At 35.8% G+C, this 21,397-nt stretch overlaps 1 protein-coding gene across 4 annotated transcripts; it reads left to right on the top strand.

Annotated features, from left to right (window-relative positions):
* The first annotated feature begins 635 nt into the window (after positions 1-635).
* Positions 636-6,804, top strand: LOC147406162 (putative protein phosphatase 2C 3). Of its 4 annotated transcripts, none has more exons than XM_086434081.1 (10): positions 636-782; positions 1,255-1,290; positions 1,418-1,693; positions 2,242-2,413; positions 2,525-2,678; positions 2,760-2,823; positions 2,964-3,071; positions 3,671-3,796; positions 3,953-4,185; positions 6,434-6,804. In XM_086434081.1, the coding sequence occupies exons 3-10, from the start codon at positions 1,667-1,669 to the stop codon at positions 6,651-6,653; spliced, it is 1,104 nt and encodes a 367-aa protein (XP_086290207.1). In that variant the 5' UTR covers positions 636-782; positions 1,255-1,290; positions 1,418-1,666; the 3' UTR covers positions 6,654-6,804. The 4 variants fall into 4 exon arrangements, with proteins under 4 accessions (XP_086290207.1, XP_086290204.1, XP_086290206.1 ...); XM_086434078.1 differs by having other exon boundaries at positions 637-782; positions 1,418-1,770; XM_086434080.1 differs by having other exon boundaries at positions 675-782; positions 1,238-1,290; positions 1,418-1,770.
* Positions 6,805-21,397: the final 14,593 nt, after the last annotated feature.

The following is a 21,397-nucleotide window of genomic DNA, read 5'->3' on the forward strand; positions in this document are numbered from 1 at the left end:
AACTATAGGGATTGAAAACGAGCTTGAATAAGTTAAAAATCAATTAACTAGAAGTTAATGGACATATTTTCTAGGAGAAAATCGAAGGGTATGTGGGGATTAAAGACGAACTTGAATAAGTTACAAATAAGAGTTGTGCTGGGGTGACATAGGAGGGACACATGGGTGACACATCTGACATGGTGGTGTGCACATAACTGTCGATACTTTTCCTTGAGATAAAAGTAAAAAAGCATCTACGATTGTGTGTGTGCCACCATGTCAGATGTGATCCCCTTGTGTCACTCCAATATTAATCTAAAAATAATTTACCAAGAGGTTAATAGACATTGGAGGTATGTTAGAGATTGAAGAAAAGGGCATTTATGTGGGGGTATGTTAGAGCTTGAAGATGAAGGCATTTATGTCAATTACACTAGTCTCTCAAGGAAGACCTAGTTCAAGGGGCATGCCATCAATTTTATAACACGGGGTATATAAAAAAATTTAATGAAAACGTGGAGGACCATAACCGAATCATCCAATATAATATAACGCGGAGTCGCGGACCAGTCAACTCGGTATCCGTTGAGGAAGAGACGAGACGAGATTCCTGGTTTTAAAACCATGAGGCAAACTCGTTCCTGGTCATTTCTCTCTCTATCTCGTTGCTCGTACTCGGCCGAGTTCTGTATTTTTCCAGTTTGAGCTTCGAAAGTTCGTTTGAATAAACAGCAATTTCTCCCGTTGAAGCTTGAAGTAATCTCGAAATTTCAAAGAAACAAGAGATCTGAAACTACAAGGTACGTAAAACATAACCAGATATATAAACCCTAACTTTAATCCAGGACTATTTAATGCCATTATGTCATTGTAATTACTGTGTTTTTGATGAACTAACTTTTAATAATTATCGATCTTTTTAAAAAATTAGGGTTTCTTGTTTGAGGATTTGTTGACAAATTGCTCCGCAACAAAGCCTACCTTTTTCCTATTTTGGAAAAAGGGTCGTTTTTTGAACTAATCAAGATTCCCTTTTTTTTATTCTCAACTTTGGGGACTTTTTTTTAGTTTGGTGAGGGATGTTTAATGGGTGTGGTAGATGACCTGGCTTGGTCTGAAGAAATCTAGGATTTGTTCCATTTTTAATTTGGGATTTGCGTTTAAATTATTAAATTTACAGTTCATATCTTGTCATCACTCCGCGTTGATTTATTCTACTTGTTCTTTTTCTTTCTTTGTGACCAAATCTCTGAAGTTTTCTTGCCAAAACAGATAAAAGTGTTGCGGCTTGCCGAAGATCGAGGGGAGGTAATTTCAAAATTTCTATTTTAATTGATATATGCCAATTCTAGTTTGTTATGTTAAAATTGATGTAGATCTGGTTGGAGACATAGGAGTTGATTTGCAAAATTTTGGTTCTATGTGTTCGAATTAGGGAATTTGTGTTTCTTATTGCGGTAGGGAGTGGAATAATTGTGAATTTGGGCTGGAATGATTGTTTAAAATCAAGAATTTCTGTGTTTTGGAGGCCGTGTATGTGAATTGAAGACTTGGGTTTTGGTTGATATGGCGTCCGAAGGAGGGAGGCGTCATCATCATCATCATCATCAAAATCTGGTTTCTCTAGCTGCATTGATCAGTAGAGAGATGAGGAGTGAGAAGATGGAGAAGCCGAGTGTGAGATATGGGTCCGCTGCACAATCTAGGAAGGGTGAGGACTATTTCCTTGTGAAGACAGATTGTCAGAGTGTTCCAGGGAATTCTTTATCTAACTTTTCTGTATTCGCTGTATGTAACCTGTCTTTCTCTCTTTATTTACTTTTCTTTCATGCCTGCCTGCATTTGTGAATTCGATTCAATTGTTTGTTTTAATTGAACTCGTGATCTATTAATCATTTGAAGCTTGAAAATTAGGATCAAATAAATAAATTTAACTGTTGTAATACAAAGAATTCATGATCTTTTCAGATTCTTTAATCTTGTTGCAGTAGATCATCTTTATTTCTAATACCCTTTTGTATTTTATTTTACTCAAGGTAAACTATGACCATGATAACCAAGATTATTGTTTGTTGCTTAATAAATGATCTAGTTTGATAAATATGCAATATTTTACCTCTTTTAGGGACATTTTAGAATATTTCATTTGTTTTCATAAATTGCATCTTAAGCACTTTGTTTTGGTGGTCCTTTCTTCTTGCTTCCTTTCTGTATCTATTTGATGGTCTGTAATTAATTATATGATGAACTAATTTTCAGATCTTTGATGGTCACAATGGGAATGCGGCAGCAATTTTTACTAAAGAAAACTTGTTAAATCATGTATTAAGTGCAATTCCCCGTGGGCTTGGGAGGGAGGAATGGCTTCAGGCTTTGCCTCGGGCATTAGTTGCGGGGTTTGTGAAGACTGACAAGGAATTCCAGAGTAGAGGCATGGACTATATTTTTCCTTATTTTTATTTTTACTTGCTTCCTTAGGTTTTATGAAAGTTATGCATAGAGATAAACTAATGCACATCTTTTACGATCTATTTATTTTCAGGAGAAACTTCTGGAACCACAGTTACATTTGTAATAGTCGATGCTTGGACTGTCACAGTTGCATCAGTAGGAGACTCACGTTGCATCTTGGATGCTCAGGGTGGTGCTGTTTCCATCTTGACTGTTGATCATAGGCTAGAAGAAAATGTGGAGGAGTATATATCTGTTATGAGCACTTGTATGTTACTTATTTGCCTTGTGGAGTTGCACTTAAAATGCTTGTTCTGTAACTGCAGGAGAGAACGAGTTACTGCAAGTGGAGGTGAAGTTGGAAGGCTCAGCATTGTTGGTGGTGCTGAGGTGAGACAATTAATAATTTTGCACTTTGACAATTTGTTAAAATCTCAAACTTCTGTAGGGTTTTGATGAACATCTTTCATGATTACTCTCTAAGATGCTGGACAAACCATACTCAGCAACTCCTTAAATTCTACATTCAGGTTGGTCCCCTTCGCTGTTGGCCAGGCGGTTTATGCCTTTCAAGGTCTATTGGAGACATGGATGTTGGGGAATTTATAGTTCCGATACCACATGTTAAACAAGTGAAGGTACTAATCTCATTTATTTTATACTGCTTATATTTTCATCTTACATGTTTTCTTGACTTTCCTGAACTCTTTAATTGATGTATCTTCTTTTTTTGTAGAGCTGCTATTGGCACCCCAACTTTTACTCATTACACCCCAATTAAAAATACAGAAAATGAGTGAATAGTTGAGAATAAGTAAATGTTGGGGGTGCCAATATTAGTTCTCTCATTTATTTATTTTTTTCTTTCTAGATTTCCATTTTTTTGATTTAGGACTTTATATGAGCCTAATCATCAGTTTATCACTGTAAACAACTACAGAAATTGTTTGAACGAGTGTTATAATGTTGAGATAATAATTTGAGCCAAACCTTTGTAATGTTTGAAAGTGTGTCTTGATCTTTAATTGGGGTGTGATAAATAATTTAAGAAATTGGGGTCTAATAATTAAAAGTTGGGGTGCTAGTATCAGCTCTCTTTTTTTGAGGGGTACACAACATTCTTGGGCAATCAGTAGTTATTCTATTTCTACCTTTTATATTATTTTATTTTTTGAGCTGAATTGCCGCAATGTCCACTATCAGTCCTAAATCCTAACACTCATAGTTGGTGAACCAGCTGTCTAATGCTGGGGGAAGGCTTATAATTGCTTCTGATGGCATTTGGGATGCACTATCCTCTGACATGGTTGCAAAATCTTGCCGCGGGTTGCCCGCAGAACTTGCGGCTAGGCAAGTAGTTAAGGTGATTCAAACTTGTCACTATGCTCTTTTCTTGTACTCATTGATTTATTGGCATTAGCCATCTAAAGTATACTTCTGAAATATATTCTCTTTTGAATGACATGGATATGCCATGAACTCAATAAATAGAAACTCATTTTGATGGGTCAATTATTAGGAAGCTTTGAGGACTAGAGGGCTGAAGGATGACACAACCTGCATTGTTGTTGACATAATTCCTCCTGATAATTCAGTACCACCTTCACCACCTCCAAAAAAGAAAAACAAACTTAGATCTCTTATCTTCCGGAAGAGGTCCCGTGATTCTGCAAATAAACTAGCAAAGAAGCTATCGGCCGTAGGTATGGTGGAAGAACTTTTTGAAGAAGGATCAGCAATGCTTGCAGAAAGGTCAGTATTGTTTATAGCTCCCATCAATATGCATATTGATTTGCAATGAAATTTTGGGATTTTCATTATGTAGATTTTTGTAGTTTTTGCTCACTTCTTATATATTATCTATTAGAGGCTTTTTCCAATAGAATAGGATAGGACATCTGCACCAGAGCAAATAGCTCTCAACAGTATGTAGTCTCTAAATAAATCGAATGAGAATAATTTGTAGTAAATGCTATTGTGGGGGCAATTTTGTGACTTGTAGTCTCTTGCCGATTGTTTGTTTTCGCTCTTTTTTGTTTCTTTCTTTTGTCGCTTTTTGTGTTTGATTGTTTAGGGGCTTCCTCAGCCTCCTCATCTCCTTTTCATCATTTATATCATTTACACTTATCAAAATTTTTTTTTTTTTCTTATGCCTCCAATCAATCTTACAATTAATCATATTATCCAAATATGGTAATTCTTCTCAATGAGGGATATTCATATTGAGATTCTTTTCTTAACTAGATGGGACCCAAATGTGCCACACGGCATGATAGATCGGTCTAGTGCAGAACTTGGGGATACATGCCAGCTTGATCACTTAGATCTGCATTAGACCATACCTGTCTCGAGATTCACAATTTTGGTGCTACATGATCAGTCTAGATGGGGCTCTAATTTATCCCCCTACATTAGCTCCCTCTTGAAGTTGGAGATTGATCTGATTGATATCCACTTTTGAGAATATCAAATGCTTTGGCCAAGTTTTACACGTTGATCACCTAACAATTTTTCCGAGGAAAAATTGAATCTGATTCTGGTTGAGTTGGATTAAACCTACAACAGAATAATCTCCATGGTTAGGTGTAACAATATCTCCTGAGTCCATCTCTCTGACAAGTCAAACTTACTTCTTCAAGCCCTCGAGTGCCAAGTCTGAACTTGACTCTCTGACAAGTCAGACTCATTCCCCATGATTCATTGAATGAGACAAATTTTATCCTGACTTGTCTCACTGAGAGAATCAAATTCTACCCAGTTACTTCCCGAGCTGACTCCCCAACAAATCAAACCCACTCCTCAAGGCTCTCTGAAGGAGTCAAATCCAAGTCTGACTGCCTGTCTAAGTCATAGTCGCTCCCTAGGACTCCCTGAATGAGTCAAATTTGAGCCTAACTTGCTGAAAAATCCAACCTTTTTACCAAGTTAGATTCCCAACGTATCTAACTTTGGGAACTACTTGAGCCTATTCATACGTGGACTTGAGTTCTCGAGCCTTTAACCCAGTCTAATTACCAGAAAAACCAGACTTGACTCGACCACTCCCAATACGGGTATAAGAGTTAGGAGCATTGTTGGCCTAGTTGTAGGATTGAAGTTTGCCATAGCTCTTATACCCATGATAAAGAAATTGTTCTTTCGTTATTAGATACCCAAATTACAAGGACCCTAATAGAGTTTATATTGAAAATAATGGAAAGAGTCCTAATTAGAAGTAAAATTTCTAATTTATCTAATATAGTACTAATCCAATCTAATATTTATCTTAATCTTCATGAGAGGATGATTAGGAGTATCACTATACACCTTATTATAATATACTCTAATAGCTGAGACTCAGGAACACCGATTGTTTTTTTGTCTGTTTATTCAACTAGATCTTAACCAGTCCAAAAATCTTTAGTTGGTCGAATGCCTATTCAGGAGTGATGATTCATTGTGGTATGGGGGGGCAATGAGAGGTAGTGTCGCTAAAGTGCTAAAGGTTCTGGCCTTCCTTTCACAAGAATGAATGCGATTTTTCTGCAGCGAATTGGAATGAAGAAATACTTTTCTGTTTTTCCCTATTATGATAACTGGATGCTCAGGACTTGAACTCGGAATTAGTCAGATGGAGTAGGGAATTTCATTGTTGAAATAGGAGAACAATCTCCAAATTGTGCTTTTACTCAATTGAAACTGTTAAACTACTTGCACCCAAACATCTTTGGTAATGATTGGGTAAACTTTTTCCAATATTGTTTCCTAAAGACCCACCTCATTTTCTTTCCGTTCATGATTGTACATTTAACAATGGCTCTCTTATCCATAATTCTCAAGCCCCTAATATTCCAAAACAGCGTATCTATTTTCCTCTAATTCCTCTCCAAATTTCAGATGGCATGCCCAGGTTTGGTAACCTCTCCTTGAGAGCGTCACCTTGGCTCAAATATTTCATTAGATCATCATCAACATTAAAGATATAATAATACTAAATCCTTGTTTAAATGATGCGGTGCAGACTTGGAAATGACACATCCGCACCACAATCGACATCTGGTCTTTTCACGTGTGCTGTTTGCCAAGTAGACCTTTCTCCAACTGAGGGAATCTCTGTTCATGCTGGTTCCATATTCTCCACAAGTTCAAAGCCTTGGCAAGGTCCCTTTCTTTGTATTGACTGCCGTAACAAGAAGGATGCCATGGAAGGTAAACGCCCTAGCGGAGTAAAAGTGATATAATTGTTCTAATTTTCTTTCTCCAATTCTTTCTGCTCTACTAGCCCCTCAATTTTTTTTTTCTGGGCCAGGCATTATTTGAATCTCAGCATAATGTTGTGGCTCATGTATATGTAATATTTGCAAATAATGGAAGAAGAGCTAGTACCTAGCATTTCTAGGTCTTTAAGCTTTGATTTTCATTATATGTAGTTGGACGAAATTACAGCAAGAATCCAAACGGTTGGCCCCTCCCATTGATGGCATCTTGTTCCAAGGTCTTGGGTCAACAAAACCACAGATTCGGGTTCCTGCTGTACGGATAGTTGTGCTATAAATAAGGGGTTTACCTATGAAATAGCTTCTTGATTTGTTAGGGGTTTAGGTTAGAAGAGAAACATATTTTAAAGTAAATTTTCAGGTGGTTTTGCGGTTGATCTAAACAAGGCTTGGTGATCATGCAAAAAAAATTCAAAACAAAGGTGGCCAAAGAGACTCATTAGCCAGGAGGGGGTTAACAGGTTGGTTCGGGAGAACAATCATATTGTCCCAGTTACGTTTCTTATTGTTTTTGGTCCAGTTTTGATTCTAAAATAAGTGGAACTAGAATCGATCACAACTTTGGGTATTTGTCAATTTCAATTCTAAGTTTCACCTTGGGTTTAGATGGAATCCATCACAATTTCTCTTTCACTGTACCAAAATAAAAATAAAAATCTCAAATAATTTAGAAATATTACATTGCTTCTGAACCAAGTTCCTCTTCAATTGAGTTGTTAAAAAAAAAAATGCAATGAAGATAAACTAAACTCAAGGACATCATTGCAGCAAGGCTTTTGGTAGTTTATCCACAAAAAACGATGAAGAATACAAAAAGAAAAAAAATGTTCATACAAGCACCAATGTTCTTGTTACACATTGGAATGATAGTTACTTTGTCCAAATTCACAAAGATTCGCGATGAAGGTGTCATTGGTCTGTCTCTCCATTGCCAGCAATGAATACAATCGCATTTTACAGATTTGTACAATTTTACTTTTTATTTATTTATTATTATTATCTCTCTAAAGTGTTTGGTGAAAAAAGAAACAAAAAACAGTGATTTTGGTATATAATAAAAAAACGAAGCATAGGGGCTGTAAGTGGCCCCACCAATTTATTAAAGAAGGCTAAAGCCACAAGAAGTTACAGAATGGGTCCTCTAGAAGAATAAGAGACAACGCATGAATATTTAACAAATCAACGGAAACTAGATTAATTGACAATTTTACACCCCTTCATAGCTAGCCAATTTGATTGGAATGTCTCCAATAAAATTCGAAATTGATGCTGCTAAACTGATTATTTAGCTCTTCACTGTCGCTAATAACAAAAGTATGCTTCCAAGAAGCCAATAATTTTTTCTCCAAACAACTGATCGCATAACGACCACCCTTTGGTTTCCAGTATGGCTATGCAGCTCTTGCTTCTGAGAGAGATCCGTCTGTGTTTAGATTTGACGGACTCCTCACGGGCGGAGTCCAACGAACATGAATGGGCTGCTGCACTGAAATAATAGACGAGCATCCCCAACTATTTTAAGCTTCATTAAACAACCCACCCTTGCAAGTCCAATTGAATCATAGATGTGGGATAAAAAAAAAGAAAAATTACACTCCTTGGGATTAGTAAAGTTACCAAATCAAGGTATTGCCTAGTTTAACCAGAACCAATACGAGTCGGATCAAATATTTAATGGATAGGCCCCTAGGCCGCTTCAATTAATTTGTGCCTCAATGATAGGTAGTTCAGTCAACTAGGCTGAGCCTTCATCTTAATGTGCTCCACACTAGGTGGTTCGGCCAACTAGACTGACCCCTCATCTTAATGTACTCTATGCTAGGTGGTTCAATCAACTAAACAAACCCTGCATCTTAATGTGCTCTATGCTAGGTGCTTCGGCTAACATTCCCTTCATACTAAGTGGTTTGTGTTCGGTGTAGATTATCAATAAAAATAGAGAATAAAATAATAAGCCTTGGCAAGTAAGGATTGATCAACAGAGATGATATTGATCAACAATTTCAGACTTAAAATGATTACAGTTCAAAATATTAAAGAAAATTGAAATTAAACTAATTTGAGATGAACAAGAATTACAATGTAAAGAATTAGATCAGTCAAGTCCACCAAAATAATTCATCTCATTAATTTATTTGTTTATAAACTATCTCAATCCAATTAAGAAAGTTAATATTATTGGATCAGAAGATGATATCTATTAATCCAAATATTGAATCTATATTCTGTGATGATATTTAATAAGACGAAATCAAAAGATCAAATATAAAATCTCTAACAAGGCATAATTTAATTTGAACTTATCTAAGATTAAACTATCAAAGTCAGATGAAGAAATATTATATCGAATGATCATTAACAAATTTGTATAACAATAGAGAATTGAAGCATGATTAGAAACAAATAAAATTAATTATGATGATCTTGCTTAGGCTTCATCGACCTCTCTAATGGAAGTCTAGCCACAGATCATTGCAAGAATAATAAAAGTAAATATAAAAATAAACAGAGAAAAGATTGGGAAGAAAGAAATGCTAATTTTATTAATCTTAACTTGAAACTGGCAAAGAACTCCTTCTGTTTACAAAGTTTGAACAAAAAGTAAACTAAAAACTGAAAACTAAAAGAATAAGAGAAGACTAGAGATTTAAAGCTCTTGTGTGGTCTCTTATTTATAGAGACCATATTAGGATTTTTAGGATTTGGAGCACTTTCGCATTTTACAAAGATTCTAAATCCTAATTTGTTACGTCACAAATCATGCCGCCTTAACATTGCACGAATCTCAAGAAAAATATTGTTGACACCATCCTGCCGCCCAAGGTGTTCACCGCGCCAAGGCTCTTGTGGGCCCAATGACTTTGGTTTTTGGTCCGTGGTCTTGTCTTGGGTCTTGAATCGTAATGTACTTCTCTAATTATTTTGCTTAATCCCTTTGAATCTTGTGATTTTGACCAATCATAAATAAATAATCAAAATTAGGCCAAAATCATAATTTATTCGAAAATAATAATAAACATGGACTATTAATAAAGTATGTCTATTCAATGGTTTTATGTATTATTAAACCTTAAAGCCTCTGTAAATAGAGCCCTAAAAACAATTTTCTAGGCCTTAATCAGTTTGGCCAATGTGCCCCTTTACACTAAGTGGTTTGGACAACGTCCCCCTTTAGATTAAGTGGTTCGGCCATATGTCCCAAGGTGGTATGGCTAACAAGGCTGACCCATCATCTCAACAAGTTCCCTCATGCTAAGTAGTTTGGCCAACGATTTCCCTCACAATAGGTGGCTTGGCCACCAAGGCCAACCCATCTATTTGACTAGTTCTTCAAACACTAGAAGGTTTGGTTATTAAGCCGATTCATTTTATCAATGTGTTACTCTATACTAAATGGTTCAACAACCTAGGCCAAGGAGAAATCCACAAAGTGCCAAAAGTGGTAACCTTATGCCAAGCTATCCTAGTAGCAGCAATTACATATGGTGTCCGAAAGAACTACAACTACATAACTTGACTGAGTCAACTCGAGAACTGAGTAGCCACCGAGTTAATACAATTACACATTTAAGGCTACCCTCATGTAAGTTACAATAATCATAAGGAGTAGGTCTTCATTACCATCAAAGCATCATGGGCATTGATTTCAATAAATGCTAGACAACATGGGAAAGTGATTACAACTGAGTTTACTACCTCCTTTAATGAGTCCAATCTATAAATAGGGAGAGTACTCCCACTCAAACCCCACGATCGTCGAAGGTTTCTTGGCCGACACCACACCAGTGTCTTTTCAGGTTAAGGTGGAAGAAGAATACAATCGGAAACTTTTAAGCTTCAACGGAGAAGATAACCAAAATTCAAAAGTTTCACTGAAGAAGAAGATCAGAGTTAAGAATTTATTGTAGCACATATCTTAAGGAGTGGGAGATTCAAAAAATCCCCCACTTTTTGAGCAACGTCTGTCGGAAACAAAAAACATACCCAAGGATCCTATAACCAAAAGCTTTCACCACCCTACATTACTAGCATTTTTATATTTTTTCTCTAAAACAAAACCTTTCATTACTTCTTTCTTAAATCAAAAGCCTTCATCGATCATACCATTTAATTTCTCCTTTAAAGAAATTCACAACACATGTTGCACACATAATATACGATCAAATTAGAGGCTTGCTTTGCAAAGTAGCATTCTCAACTAAGAAGACTTTCAGTCCTTGACGAGGAAACTATCTATTTAACCAAAGTCAATTAGTAGAACATTATTCGTAAGTGATCTCACACAAGTAGATTGCTACTCAATAAACTTTTTATCTTCTTCTTCATCATCTTCTTTTATGGCCATTACCTCCATTTAGGTAGAGATCCTTCAAACACTACAGGATCAACTCCAAAGGGTGCAAAACCATATGCAAGATAATAAGAAATAAAGACAACCTTACACTAAGAGCATGCTAGATTGCAAACTTGACTCAATGGTCTAAGGGTAGAATTGTCTCAAGGCATGAATGATGTGCACAATCCTGAAGTAGAACAATATGAGTGGGGAATAACCCTTTCCAAGAGAATTTACGACAGGAGGTAAAAATACCAAACAAGTCGACCAAAAATACTGCGCGAGCTCGAGAAGCAAAATAAAAAACTACAGATTGACTAATAGCAAAATTGTCGAAAGTAAGGAAAAAACAACTGTGAATTAATCAACTATGATGAACTTGACTTGATATTGAAAAAGTAGAAGAAAGACTCAATGTACTAATGACGTTAGGAAAAGGAAAGTTAACAGAACAATTTTCTCGCTTGATGATTAAATATCTGAAAGATTCACCATTTTTCCAATAAATCAAGGCAGTAGAGGATCATCAATTCAGAAGTAAAAGATAACATCAAGGAGCAAAATATTCCAAGACAAAAGAAGACTCAGATCTTTTTTCATCTCGATGATTTCTTGTAACGTATTTTACAACTCCAACCCCCACAACCAAAGGGGCAAGGACAACAAAATGAAAGAAGATAGTCCAAAATAATGGTTCTACATTTGAATCGTACAAGAACTGACTAGGAATGCAATCCAAGTGCAAGAAGTTTATCATATTCAACCTCAAAAGTGAACATCCACACCTCTCATAATTCCAGATAGGATGCTTAGTTTCAAATTAGAACTTAGGTAGAACTGACCATTCTTGGTAGTTAAGAGGTGAAATCTTGTTCCTAAAAAGATATTGCTTTTAAAAAAAAATTAGAAAAAATTGCATGAGCACTCAAGTTACTCTTGAAAATTTTAAAGTGGGGAATGAAAATTAGTAGTTTATTTAAATGTAAAAGACCTGTGACTAATTTGTAAAATGTCGTTATGTTTACATTACATCCATTTAGTTTTATTTAGATATTTATATAAAGTGTTAGAATTTTGTGAGTATATTCACTACAAACCCTCACGAGTCAAACGCGTTCAGTAAGGATAACCTAAGAGTTTAAGGGCTTGCTGCATCCGCTAAATGTAATTATGTGACCTATGAAAGTGGTTGGTAACTTATGGATATTTTTGTAAAGTATTGGAATTTTGTAGGTATATCCACTTTCTAAATCCTGATCACACCCCTAAACTTAGTTTTTATTCTTATTTTTGCTCGGGACTAGCAAAATCTAAGTTTAGGGGTGTGATTGAAGTCTAGAAAATGATTTTTAAAGCCCTTATTACATGAACTTTATGGATAAATTGCATACTAAATCTCCTTATGAGACATAATGCATAGCTAGCCTATATTTACCATGGATTTTAATTAAATAATGTATTTTGAAATTAATTGTTTTTAATTTCATGTAACAGAAAAATATCGTAAAATTTCAAGAATAATTCAGAAAACTTGAAGCATGCATTACGATTTAAGATCCAGTAGTAGTCAACTGAGCAAGGCCCAAGTCTTGTGGGCCCAGGTTGACTATGGTGGCACGGTCAAAATAGAAAGTCAAGCCTTGTATTTAGTGTTGAAGACTAACGGTTGAAAAGCATTCGTAATAAATTAGGGTTGATGCATTTTTGTAATCACAGAAAGTTTCTAGAACCCTAATTCCTTTAGAAATCCTAATCTGGTCTCTATAAAAAAAAACTAGACCAAGAGTTAAAAATATCTAGAGAATTATAATAATAGTAGCTTTTCTTTTCTATTTTTATTCTTAGTTTTCTTAAAAGAAGGAGTTGCAATCAAATAATCTTTGTCGATTTTGAAGTTCAAGAAACAATAAAAAATTCACGTTTGTCTCATTTTTCTTTTCTCTTTTACATCATGTTTAGTTTATTTTATTTTATTTTATTTTTCTTATAATGATTATCGACTAACTTTTCCGTTACATCGATTGAGGAAGTTGAAGCAAGATTTTGTTAATGTTTTTACTATTCTCATGATAATTTTTTAATCGTTTTATTGTGATAATTTTTAAGTAGATATTTTCGGATTTAATGTTGATTGTTTCTCAAAGTTTTGATGGTTCATTCTTTGATAAGTTCAAAATTAGCCATGCTTCACAGAGAACAATTAATATGTGTCCCATAATCGTTGCTTAATTTATTAATCACATACTTTCAATTTATTTTCTATTATAACCATTTGATTTTCTGATCCACAAACATTAACTTTATTTAGTGGATTGAGATAAATAAAGGGCCAAAAATCATTGATAAAACTTGTGAAGGTAAATCCGACTGATGTATACTTCTCTATCATATTCTAAACCTTTTTTTCTTTTAGGTGACTTAATTGAGTCTCCATATTGACGATGGCTTCAACAGTCTCTTATTGATGTTGGAGAAGTTGTTGTTGTTGCTGCTTTAGCAACTCTATCATCATGAATTCTACATTAACAGATGGCTGAAAAATAGGAGCAATGCAGTTGTACATTGCTTCAGTTTGTACTACTCGATGCTCAATGAATGATTGTAGGGGCGACTAAGATTTTTGAGGAATCATGATTTGGTATTATAGTAGAGTGAATTGTCGATGCTTGGGTAATTATCGTGAGTGAACTCGTTCTGCCTATATAAGAAATTTGGAGGGAACCAATTCTCTAAATGATATGGTTGATTAAACGAGTTAAGTGTTAGTGTCTAATAAGAATTGTATTCATGAAAATCTTGGGACTGCCTATCTCTTAGGATGGATAGACTTGGGCAATACTCAGCCATATGATCATAACTATCACACAAGACACAAAATGACCATGTTCCTCTCTCTACTCTTGTGACATAATCGGACTTATGGAATAAGGTGTGATCAGTTGGTTGATAGAACAAGTTGGTCGTGTTGTGCCACGGAGAAGTTAACACTGAAATGATTGGTCTTTGGATGGTGTCCTTAAATCTTCCTCTTATTTGTAATGCAAAGTCGATCTGATGTTTTGGTGTTCATTCTTGACTTTCTGATCTCTGACTTGCATAATGAATACACGCGTAATCAATTTTCTGACAAATACATAATTTCAGGCAATTGTGCCTAATTAACATGATAAAAACACACGATGATTTATTTTGAGGCATAACATGATTATTTGCTAATAATGGTAAAATGAATACTTAAATTGAGATAAATTTCTAGGGAAATATGAATAAATTAGTATTTTAATACATTGATCAGTAACAATTGAAGTAGACCCGGATAGGCAATAGTTTCTCCTTTACTATGTTGACATGTATCACATTCTGACCCAAATTTATGAACATCACCTATCTTTCCCTTCCAATAAAATAATGAGCAATCCTCGCATGTCTTTTGTACTCTAAAATGAGGGGATGAGTGAAATTCCATTAGTAGTAGCTCTTTCTTGGCAAGAGAAGAACAATGTACCAACCGTCCTTTGTAACGAAGGGTGTTGGGTTCCCAAGTGAAATGTGGAAGTGACGATGGATGTTCTTTAAGTTTATCAACAATGGATCACAAGTTAGGGTCAAGTTCCAACCCTATTTTTCTGTTATTCACCCAATTAGTATAAGGAAAGGAGCTTGCCATTCCAATGTCATTTTCTTCATATTGTATAGATTATGCGTCGATGGCAATGTTATCTACCCCTTTTACGAAAAATAATTTCGTAATCATATCCAAGAAGCTTTGATAACCATTTCTATTGCATGACCGTAGAAACTCATTGTTCAAGAATGTACTTCAAGCTACGATGGTCTGTTCTAACCTTGAAATGTCGGCTAAGAAGGTATAGAAGCCATTTAGTGATGGCATGAACAATAGCTAACATTTCCTTCTCATAAGTACCCCCATCTGCCCATGGACAACTTGGGACTAGTGAAGGCAATGGGGGCAACCTTATTGCATCAACACATCACTAATACCATTACCTGAAGCATCACATTCAACAACAAAGATTTTTAAGAAATCAAGAAGGGCTAGTACAGGTGTGGTAGTCATGGAAATTTTGAGATTGCCAAATGTTATTTGTGCTTTGGGCGTCCATGAGAATGTATCCTTTTTTTTTAGCATAAAGGTAAGTGGAATATTAATCTTGCCATAATTTTGGGCAAACCTCCGATAATATTGCATCAAGCCAAAAAATCCCCACAAGGCTTTCGAAATTTTGGGTTTCGGCCATTGGACCATATAGGAAATTTTCAGGATCAACCGTAACTCCTTTGTCTGAAATGACATGGCCAAGATAATTGAGTTCTATCTTGCCAAATAGACATTTTGAAAATTTTGAAAAATAATTGGTGGCTACGCAACGTATTTAACATGAGCTATACATGCTCTACAGGATCCAACTATGCTAAACATACACAAGAATATCAACAAAGAAAACAAGGATAAAGTTGCATAAAAAGGGCAAAATACCTCGTTCATTAAACTTTGAAATGTGGATAGAGCATTAGATAAGTCAAAAGGCATTACCAAAAATTCATAGTGACCTTTGTGTGTGCAAAAAGCAGTCTTCAGAATGTTAGGTTGGTGTACCTGAATTTGATGGTATCCAGATCGTAAGTCAAGCTTGGTGAAAAACCGAGCACCAAGAAGCTCATGTAGCAACTAATCTATGAAAGGTATTGGAAACTTGTCTTTAATTGTGACATGATTTCAAGAGCGATAGTCCAAACATCTGCCATGTGCCATCTTTTTTGTGGACAAGAAGAATGGGTGAAGAATAAGGGCTAGTGCTAGGACTATTGATTTCAGCTACAAGCGTCTCATGTAGGTAACGGTATGGCTGTACATTTATTGTTGACTTGCCTTTTAATAATGGTATGCGGTGGTTATGTGTTCTAGGAGGCAACCTAGTTGGTTCTCCAAGGACATTAGGAAAACTTGCAAGAACTGCTTGCAAATCAGGTATATCTGAATGCTCCTTAGATGCTAGAAAAATTGAGTGTAATTGAGCAATAACAGCACTAGATGTTTTATGAAGCAAGCGTTCCATATTGTGGCTACTAACAAGCTTAACGGTGTTCTCCTTTGCCTTTCGTAATGTGTAACGTTTACCTTGAAGTTGGAATTGCATTCTAAGCTCCTCAAAATCCATAGAATCAGGCCTAGAGTTCTCAACCACTGGGCACCCAAGATGAGGTCACACCCACCAAGAGCGAGAAGATGGACATCGGCATAGAATGTAGACCATTGCATGGTCCAAGAAAAATCAGCATACTTTTCCCTCCTTCAGCTACCATAACTTCAAATAGCTCACTTTCTTTGTTCGCACACCCTATACATATAGCAACCCATAGACCAAGAAAATTATGAGTACTTTTTGAATCAATGAGAATGACTATGGGTTGGCGTTTGATAAACCCACATATTCACATTGTTCGAGGTTAACTGGCTCCTGTTAGTGGATGCACTAAGATTTAAAGTTTTTTCATTTCAGTTTCATTCATACCACCATCTTTATCAAATTCACACTTCTTATACACAACATCAAGAAGGAAAAGATGTTGCTTCTTGCAACGGTGCCCGGGTGTGAATTGCTTGTCACAATTATAACAAACGCCCTTATCATGTCTTTCATTCATTTCCAGTGATATTAGCCATTTGACAGGAGGTAAAGGGGGTTTGGAGGTGTAGGTGCTACTCCACTCAGCTATGGCGTATTACATCGGGTACACCGACTGAAAGATGTCAATTTGTATTCTTGCAATCAAGCTAAGCCGATGGCCTGAACAAGTGTTGTGGGGAAAACATTTGTACGTCATGACAAACCTATTTTTTCAACCCATTAACAAAGCAACTAACAAAGAATGACTTCGAAAGGCCTGACATTCATGTTGCTAGTTTTTTAGACTGAGACTGGTAATCATGTACAATAGTGATTTGGCATAATTTGGTAAGTGCACTTATGCAATCTTCAAAAGCACTCGTCTGAACCGAACAAAAAGGGCATCAATGAAAACAATCCAGGTGATGTTGTTTGTAGTTTTCTCAAACCATTGGAACCATTGAAGGGCATCTCGCTCAAGGTGCAATGATGCCAGCTCTACCTTCCTCCATTTGTCTGTAAGATTTAAAGAAAAAAATTCCACCGAATCGAGGGAAATCGATTTGGGCATACCTAGTTAGATACAGCTCGTTCACATCCACCTCTGTCTCAATCTTCTTCTTATTTTTCTTCTTGTATTCATCTCCTTTTTGAGAAGTTGAATCAATGGAGATTATGTTTTAATATATTTTTTTCAAGTTATTTTATTTATTGATTTTTCTTTTACATCTTTGCATTTAATTATCAAGGAAGATGGAAAAACAACAATTAGAACCTTCAAAATGAAGATTTCAAATCGAAAAAGTCAGAATTTTTTAACAGATTTTATACAGTAGGTTCGAGCATTAAAAATTTGATTCGGTGAGCACCTACTGAAGCACTCAGAGATTTTTTGACAAATTTTCTTCGATATGTTTAGACTGTAGACACCCCAATTTGCACGAACCCATAGGAAAACTCAAATTTCCTTTAATTGATTCCGATTTAGGACTCAAACCTATCACGGGCCCACATTGCCACGTGGCATCATTCCCATGCATACATGCATACATGCATCATATCATATAGTTTGTATGTTCAACCTTGTCGCCAACCCACTCCAAATTCGTATTCATTCTCCATTAACCGATCCATCACCCATACCCTCACCATAGTCCACTCCCTAATCAAATTTAAGCCCAAAACAAAGTCCATCTTTTAACCTAAATTTAAACCCATTCTCTAAGTCCTAAACCCAATGACATTCTAAAATCAATAACCCAAATCCATTACCTAGCCCAACCTAAGCCCAAAACCCAATGCCATTCTAAACCCATAACCTAAATCCATTTTCTAGCCCAACCTAAGCCCAAGATGAAGTCCATTCTTTAAACCCAATACCAAGTCCATTCTAAGCCCATTCTCTCACACCCCATCAAAAGATGATATGTTGATACCTCATAAGCCCCCAACACCCAATGCCTCATCTAATTGGAGAGTCAACTTCCCCTTTGTGAAAATTCAAGAATGCCCTTTTCAAAAAGTTTAGTTAAACCAAAAAGATTATTTGGTCTTTGGTAATAATTCATAAAGTTGAGAGAAATTCCAATCATGTCCTTGAAAGGTGGGAATCTTCAAGTACATACATGGAGTTCTCCCATTGGTCCATTTCAAAATTATACCTCCACTCTTGCTTTATGTGTTATTTATAAATGAACCAAGGTCTACTTTTCACCTACCACTTCACCTTTACACATGTCATTCTCCTACTCATATTCCTAAAAGTACTTTTGTTCTCCCATTGATCAATTTCAAAAATATACTTCCACCCTTGTTTTATGTGTTATTTACAAATGAACCAAGGTCTACTTTTCACCTACCACTTCACCTTTACACATGTTACTCCCCTATTCATCCTCTCAAAAGTACTTTTAATCTCTCACCTCTATTTATCAAAAAACCACGAATCAAAAAATGATTTTAGGGTTTCTTCACAAATGTCATCTTTACCCTCATAAAAATGAAAAATCCAAAAAGAAACAACCTAAATCTCATGTCCATTTTCTTTATTTTTAGGGTTGCACCACTTTATCTCCAAAAATTCTCCAAAAACTCTATAAATACCCTCATTTTCTAAGAGCAATTCATGCTCTCAAACCCCCATCTCTCAACCTAAAACTCTACAAAAATTCCTAATCATTCTCTCATCTTCTAAACTTCCACTCAACCCTCAACCATCTCACTCAACTCTCAAGTTTACTTTTAAAGTTTCAAGCAGATCAAGGGACAAGGTGAGGTTTAACATATAGTCTATTTATTTCAAAGTTTGCATTTTCTTCTTCTAATCCTTTCATATTTTTTTTTTTAGAAATCCCTTAGGATGTAATGAATACCCTCTCCCATCCCCGGTAGATTGGACTAAGGTTCGATCGAAAGGATGGGGGTTGAAGTCCTTTTAACCTTAGTTTCATGTATCATATTGTACACAATGCACACACCCACTCATGCATGGCAATGATGAATAAATGTGTCACCCTTTTGATGGGGTGAAACATTAAATTTCTAGCCATGCATACATGCATCAAGGTTGTGGCTTCAAAGGAACTCCATCATGGAGTCTCTCTAAGAGCTCAAACCAACATTCATTTTATAAATTTAATGTGACTACATGGGTCATTCTCTTCCATAGAATGCCCCTAATGTCACTTTGAAATCAAAAATCCTTTGAAAATTGGACATTTCACTCCAATGCACACACCACTTTTAGCATGCATTCTCATGCATTTTATTATTTATTATCTTAAGTTTTTACAAAATAAAATGGCCAAGCAAGGTAACCAACTTTAGTGGAGAGGATAGGATGCCTAACACCTTCCCCATCCTCTAACCGGACCTCCTTACCTAGATCTTAGGTAGACCTTGCCCTTTCCAACAAATGAGAGTCACTACAATGCCATGGAAAAAATGATTTTCAAAAAATTGATTCGGGTGCCCATTCACACCTATTTCCAAAAAAGAATGGTGGCGACTCCAAACAATGTAGCATTGAAGTTCATGGCAAACATTTCATGTCTACAACTTGGCGACTCCACTGGGGATTTAGTGGGTCCAAACCAATTTGACTTGGCCATTTTCTTGTCCTTTCTTTTTTTCTTTCAAAAAAAAATATTCAACTTTCTTTCTAAATTTAATTTTTGGTACTAACATTTTTTTTTTGGTTGATTCACTTTGTTGTGTTTATGATTTTCTTTTCTTTGTGAGAATGCATGTAATATTTATTTTCTTATTTTGTTGTGATTCAAAGTTGTAAGGCTTGATACACATTTGTAATGCACTTGTGCACATTCGATTCATAGTTCATTGCACAAACCACCTTCTCCTATTTTAAAATCTAACCCCGGATGCCGGTACTCTCAAGCCCTCTAGATCGTTCATTTGGGGAGGCGGGGAGGAGAACTTCCACATCAATCACCAACCTAAGAAGTGTACATTTCAATGTGCATAGAGGTTTGAAGATTGAGTAACCTCAAATCACCTATAGCCACATGCATCAAAATATGATTAGAGGCATAGGACACAAATGTCGAGATGTATCAACCCTTGGGTATCATGTAATCTTCTATTTTTTTAGCCCTTGAAGGCAAAGTTGTATAGATTTTAAGCTTTTCTTGTTTTCTTTTTTTCTTCTTTGTTTCCTTATATGTCCCCCTAGGTAAAGGGGGAAATCTATATTTTTTTTAATGCTTTGCATCATAAAAAAAAAAAAAATTGTATCCTAAGCCAAAAAACAGAGGTTATGTGCCTCAAAATCTCAAAAAAAAAAAAAAAAAAAAAAAAAAAAAAAAATATATATATATAATATATATATATATATATATATATATATATATATATATATATATATATATATATATATATTATATATATATATATATTTTGCGAAAATTAAGGTTCTGGTTCGTTTTTAAAGAGCGGACCAATACAAAAGCTCTTCGGTCCGTTCATTAAAAACAGACCCTAAAAATATATATATATTTTGCTCATTTTATCCTCTACATCAGTCCTAACAACTTTTCTCTTGGACTTTATTTTTCTTTTAAGTTTTAAGGTTCAAAAATAGTTAAATACATCATTTCTACCGTTAAACTTAGGGCCCACCACTCGCTACTTGGTGTTTGATCCAAACAGAGCTTGCCTACATTCTACCTATCGAAATTGATCCCGACCCAATGTGACGTACTATCAATCTTACTATCATCCATCATGGAGGATTAATTTAAATCGGGTCCACAACCCATAACTACTCCGAATCGGGTCTGCGACCCGTATCCATACCAAAATGGGTCCACGACCCATACCCATATAAAAAATGGTCCGCGACCCATATCCACTTCCAATTGGGTCCACGACCCATATCCACTTTCAATTGGGTCCACGACCCATACCCACTTCCAATTTGGTCCACGACCCATATTCATATCCAATTGGGTCCACGACCCATATCCACTTCCAAATGGGTCCACAACCCATATCCTTTCCAAATGGGTCCACGACCCATGTCAATATCCAAATGGGTCCACGATCAATATCCACTTCCAATTGGGTCCACGACCCATATCCATATCCAATTTGGTCCACGACCCATATCCACTTCCAAATGGGTCCGCAACCCATATCCGTTCCAAATAGGTCCACAACCCATATCCATTCCAAATGGGTCCACGACCCATATCCATTCCAAATGGGTCCACGACCCATATCCA

Source organism: Akebia trifoliata, chromosome 3 (assembly GCF_017979445.1).
Source record: "Akebia trifoliata isolate Shusen 1 chromosome 3, ASM1797944v1, whole genome shotgun sequence".
Lineage (NCBI taxonomy): Eukaryota > Viridiplantae > Streptophyta > Magnoliopsida > Ranunculales > Lardizabalaceae > Akebia > Akebia trifoliata.

Coding starts and splice junctions, on each gene's coding strand:
- LOC147406162 (XM_086434078.1), top strand. CDS start 1,549: ATGGCGTCCGAAGGAGGGAGGCGTCATCATCATCATCATCATCAAAAT. Junction 1,771..2,241: donor CTAACTTTTCTGTATTCGCT/GTATGTAACCTG, acceptor ACTAATTTTCAG/ATCTTTGATGGTCACAATGG. Junction 3,072..3,670: donor CACATGTTAAACAAGTGAAG/GTACTAATCTCA, acceptor TTGGTGAACCAG/CTGTCTAATGCTGGGGGAAG.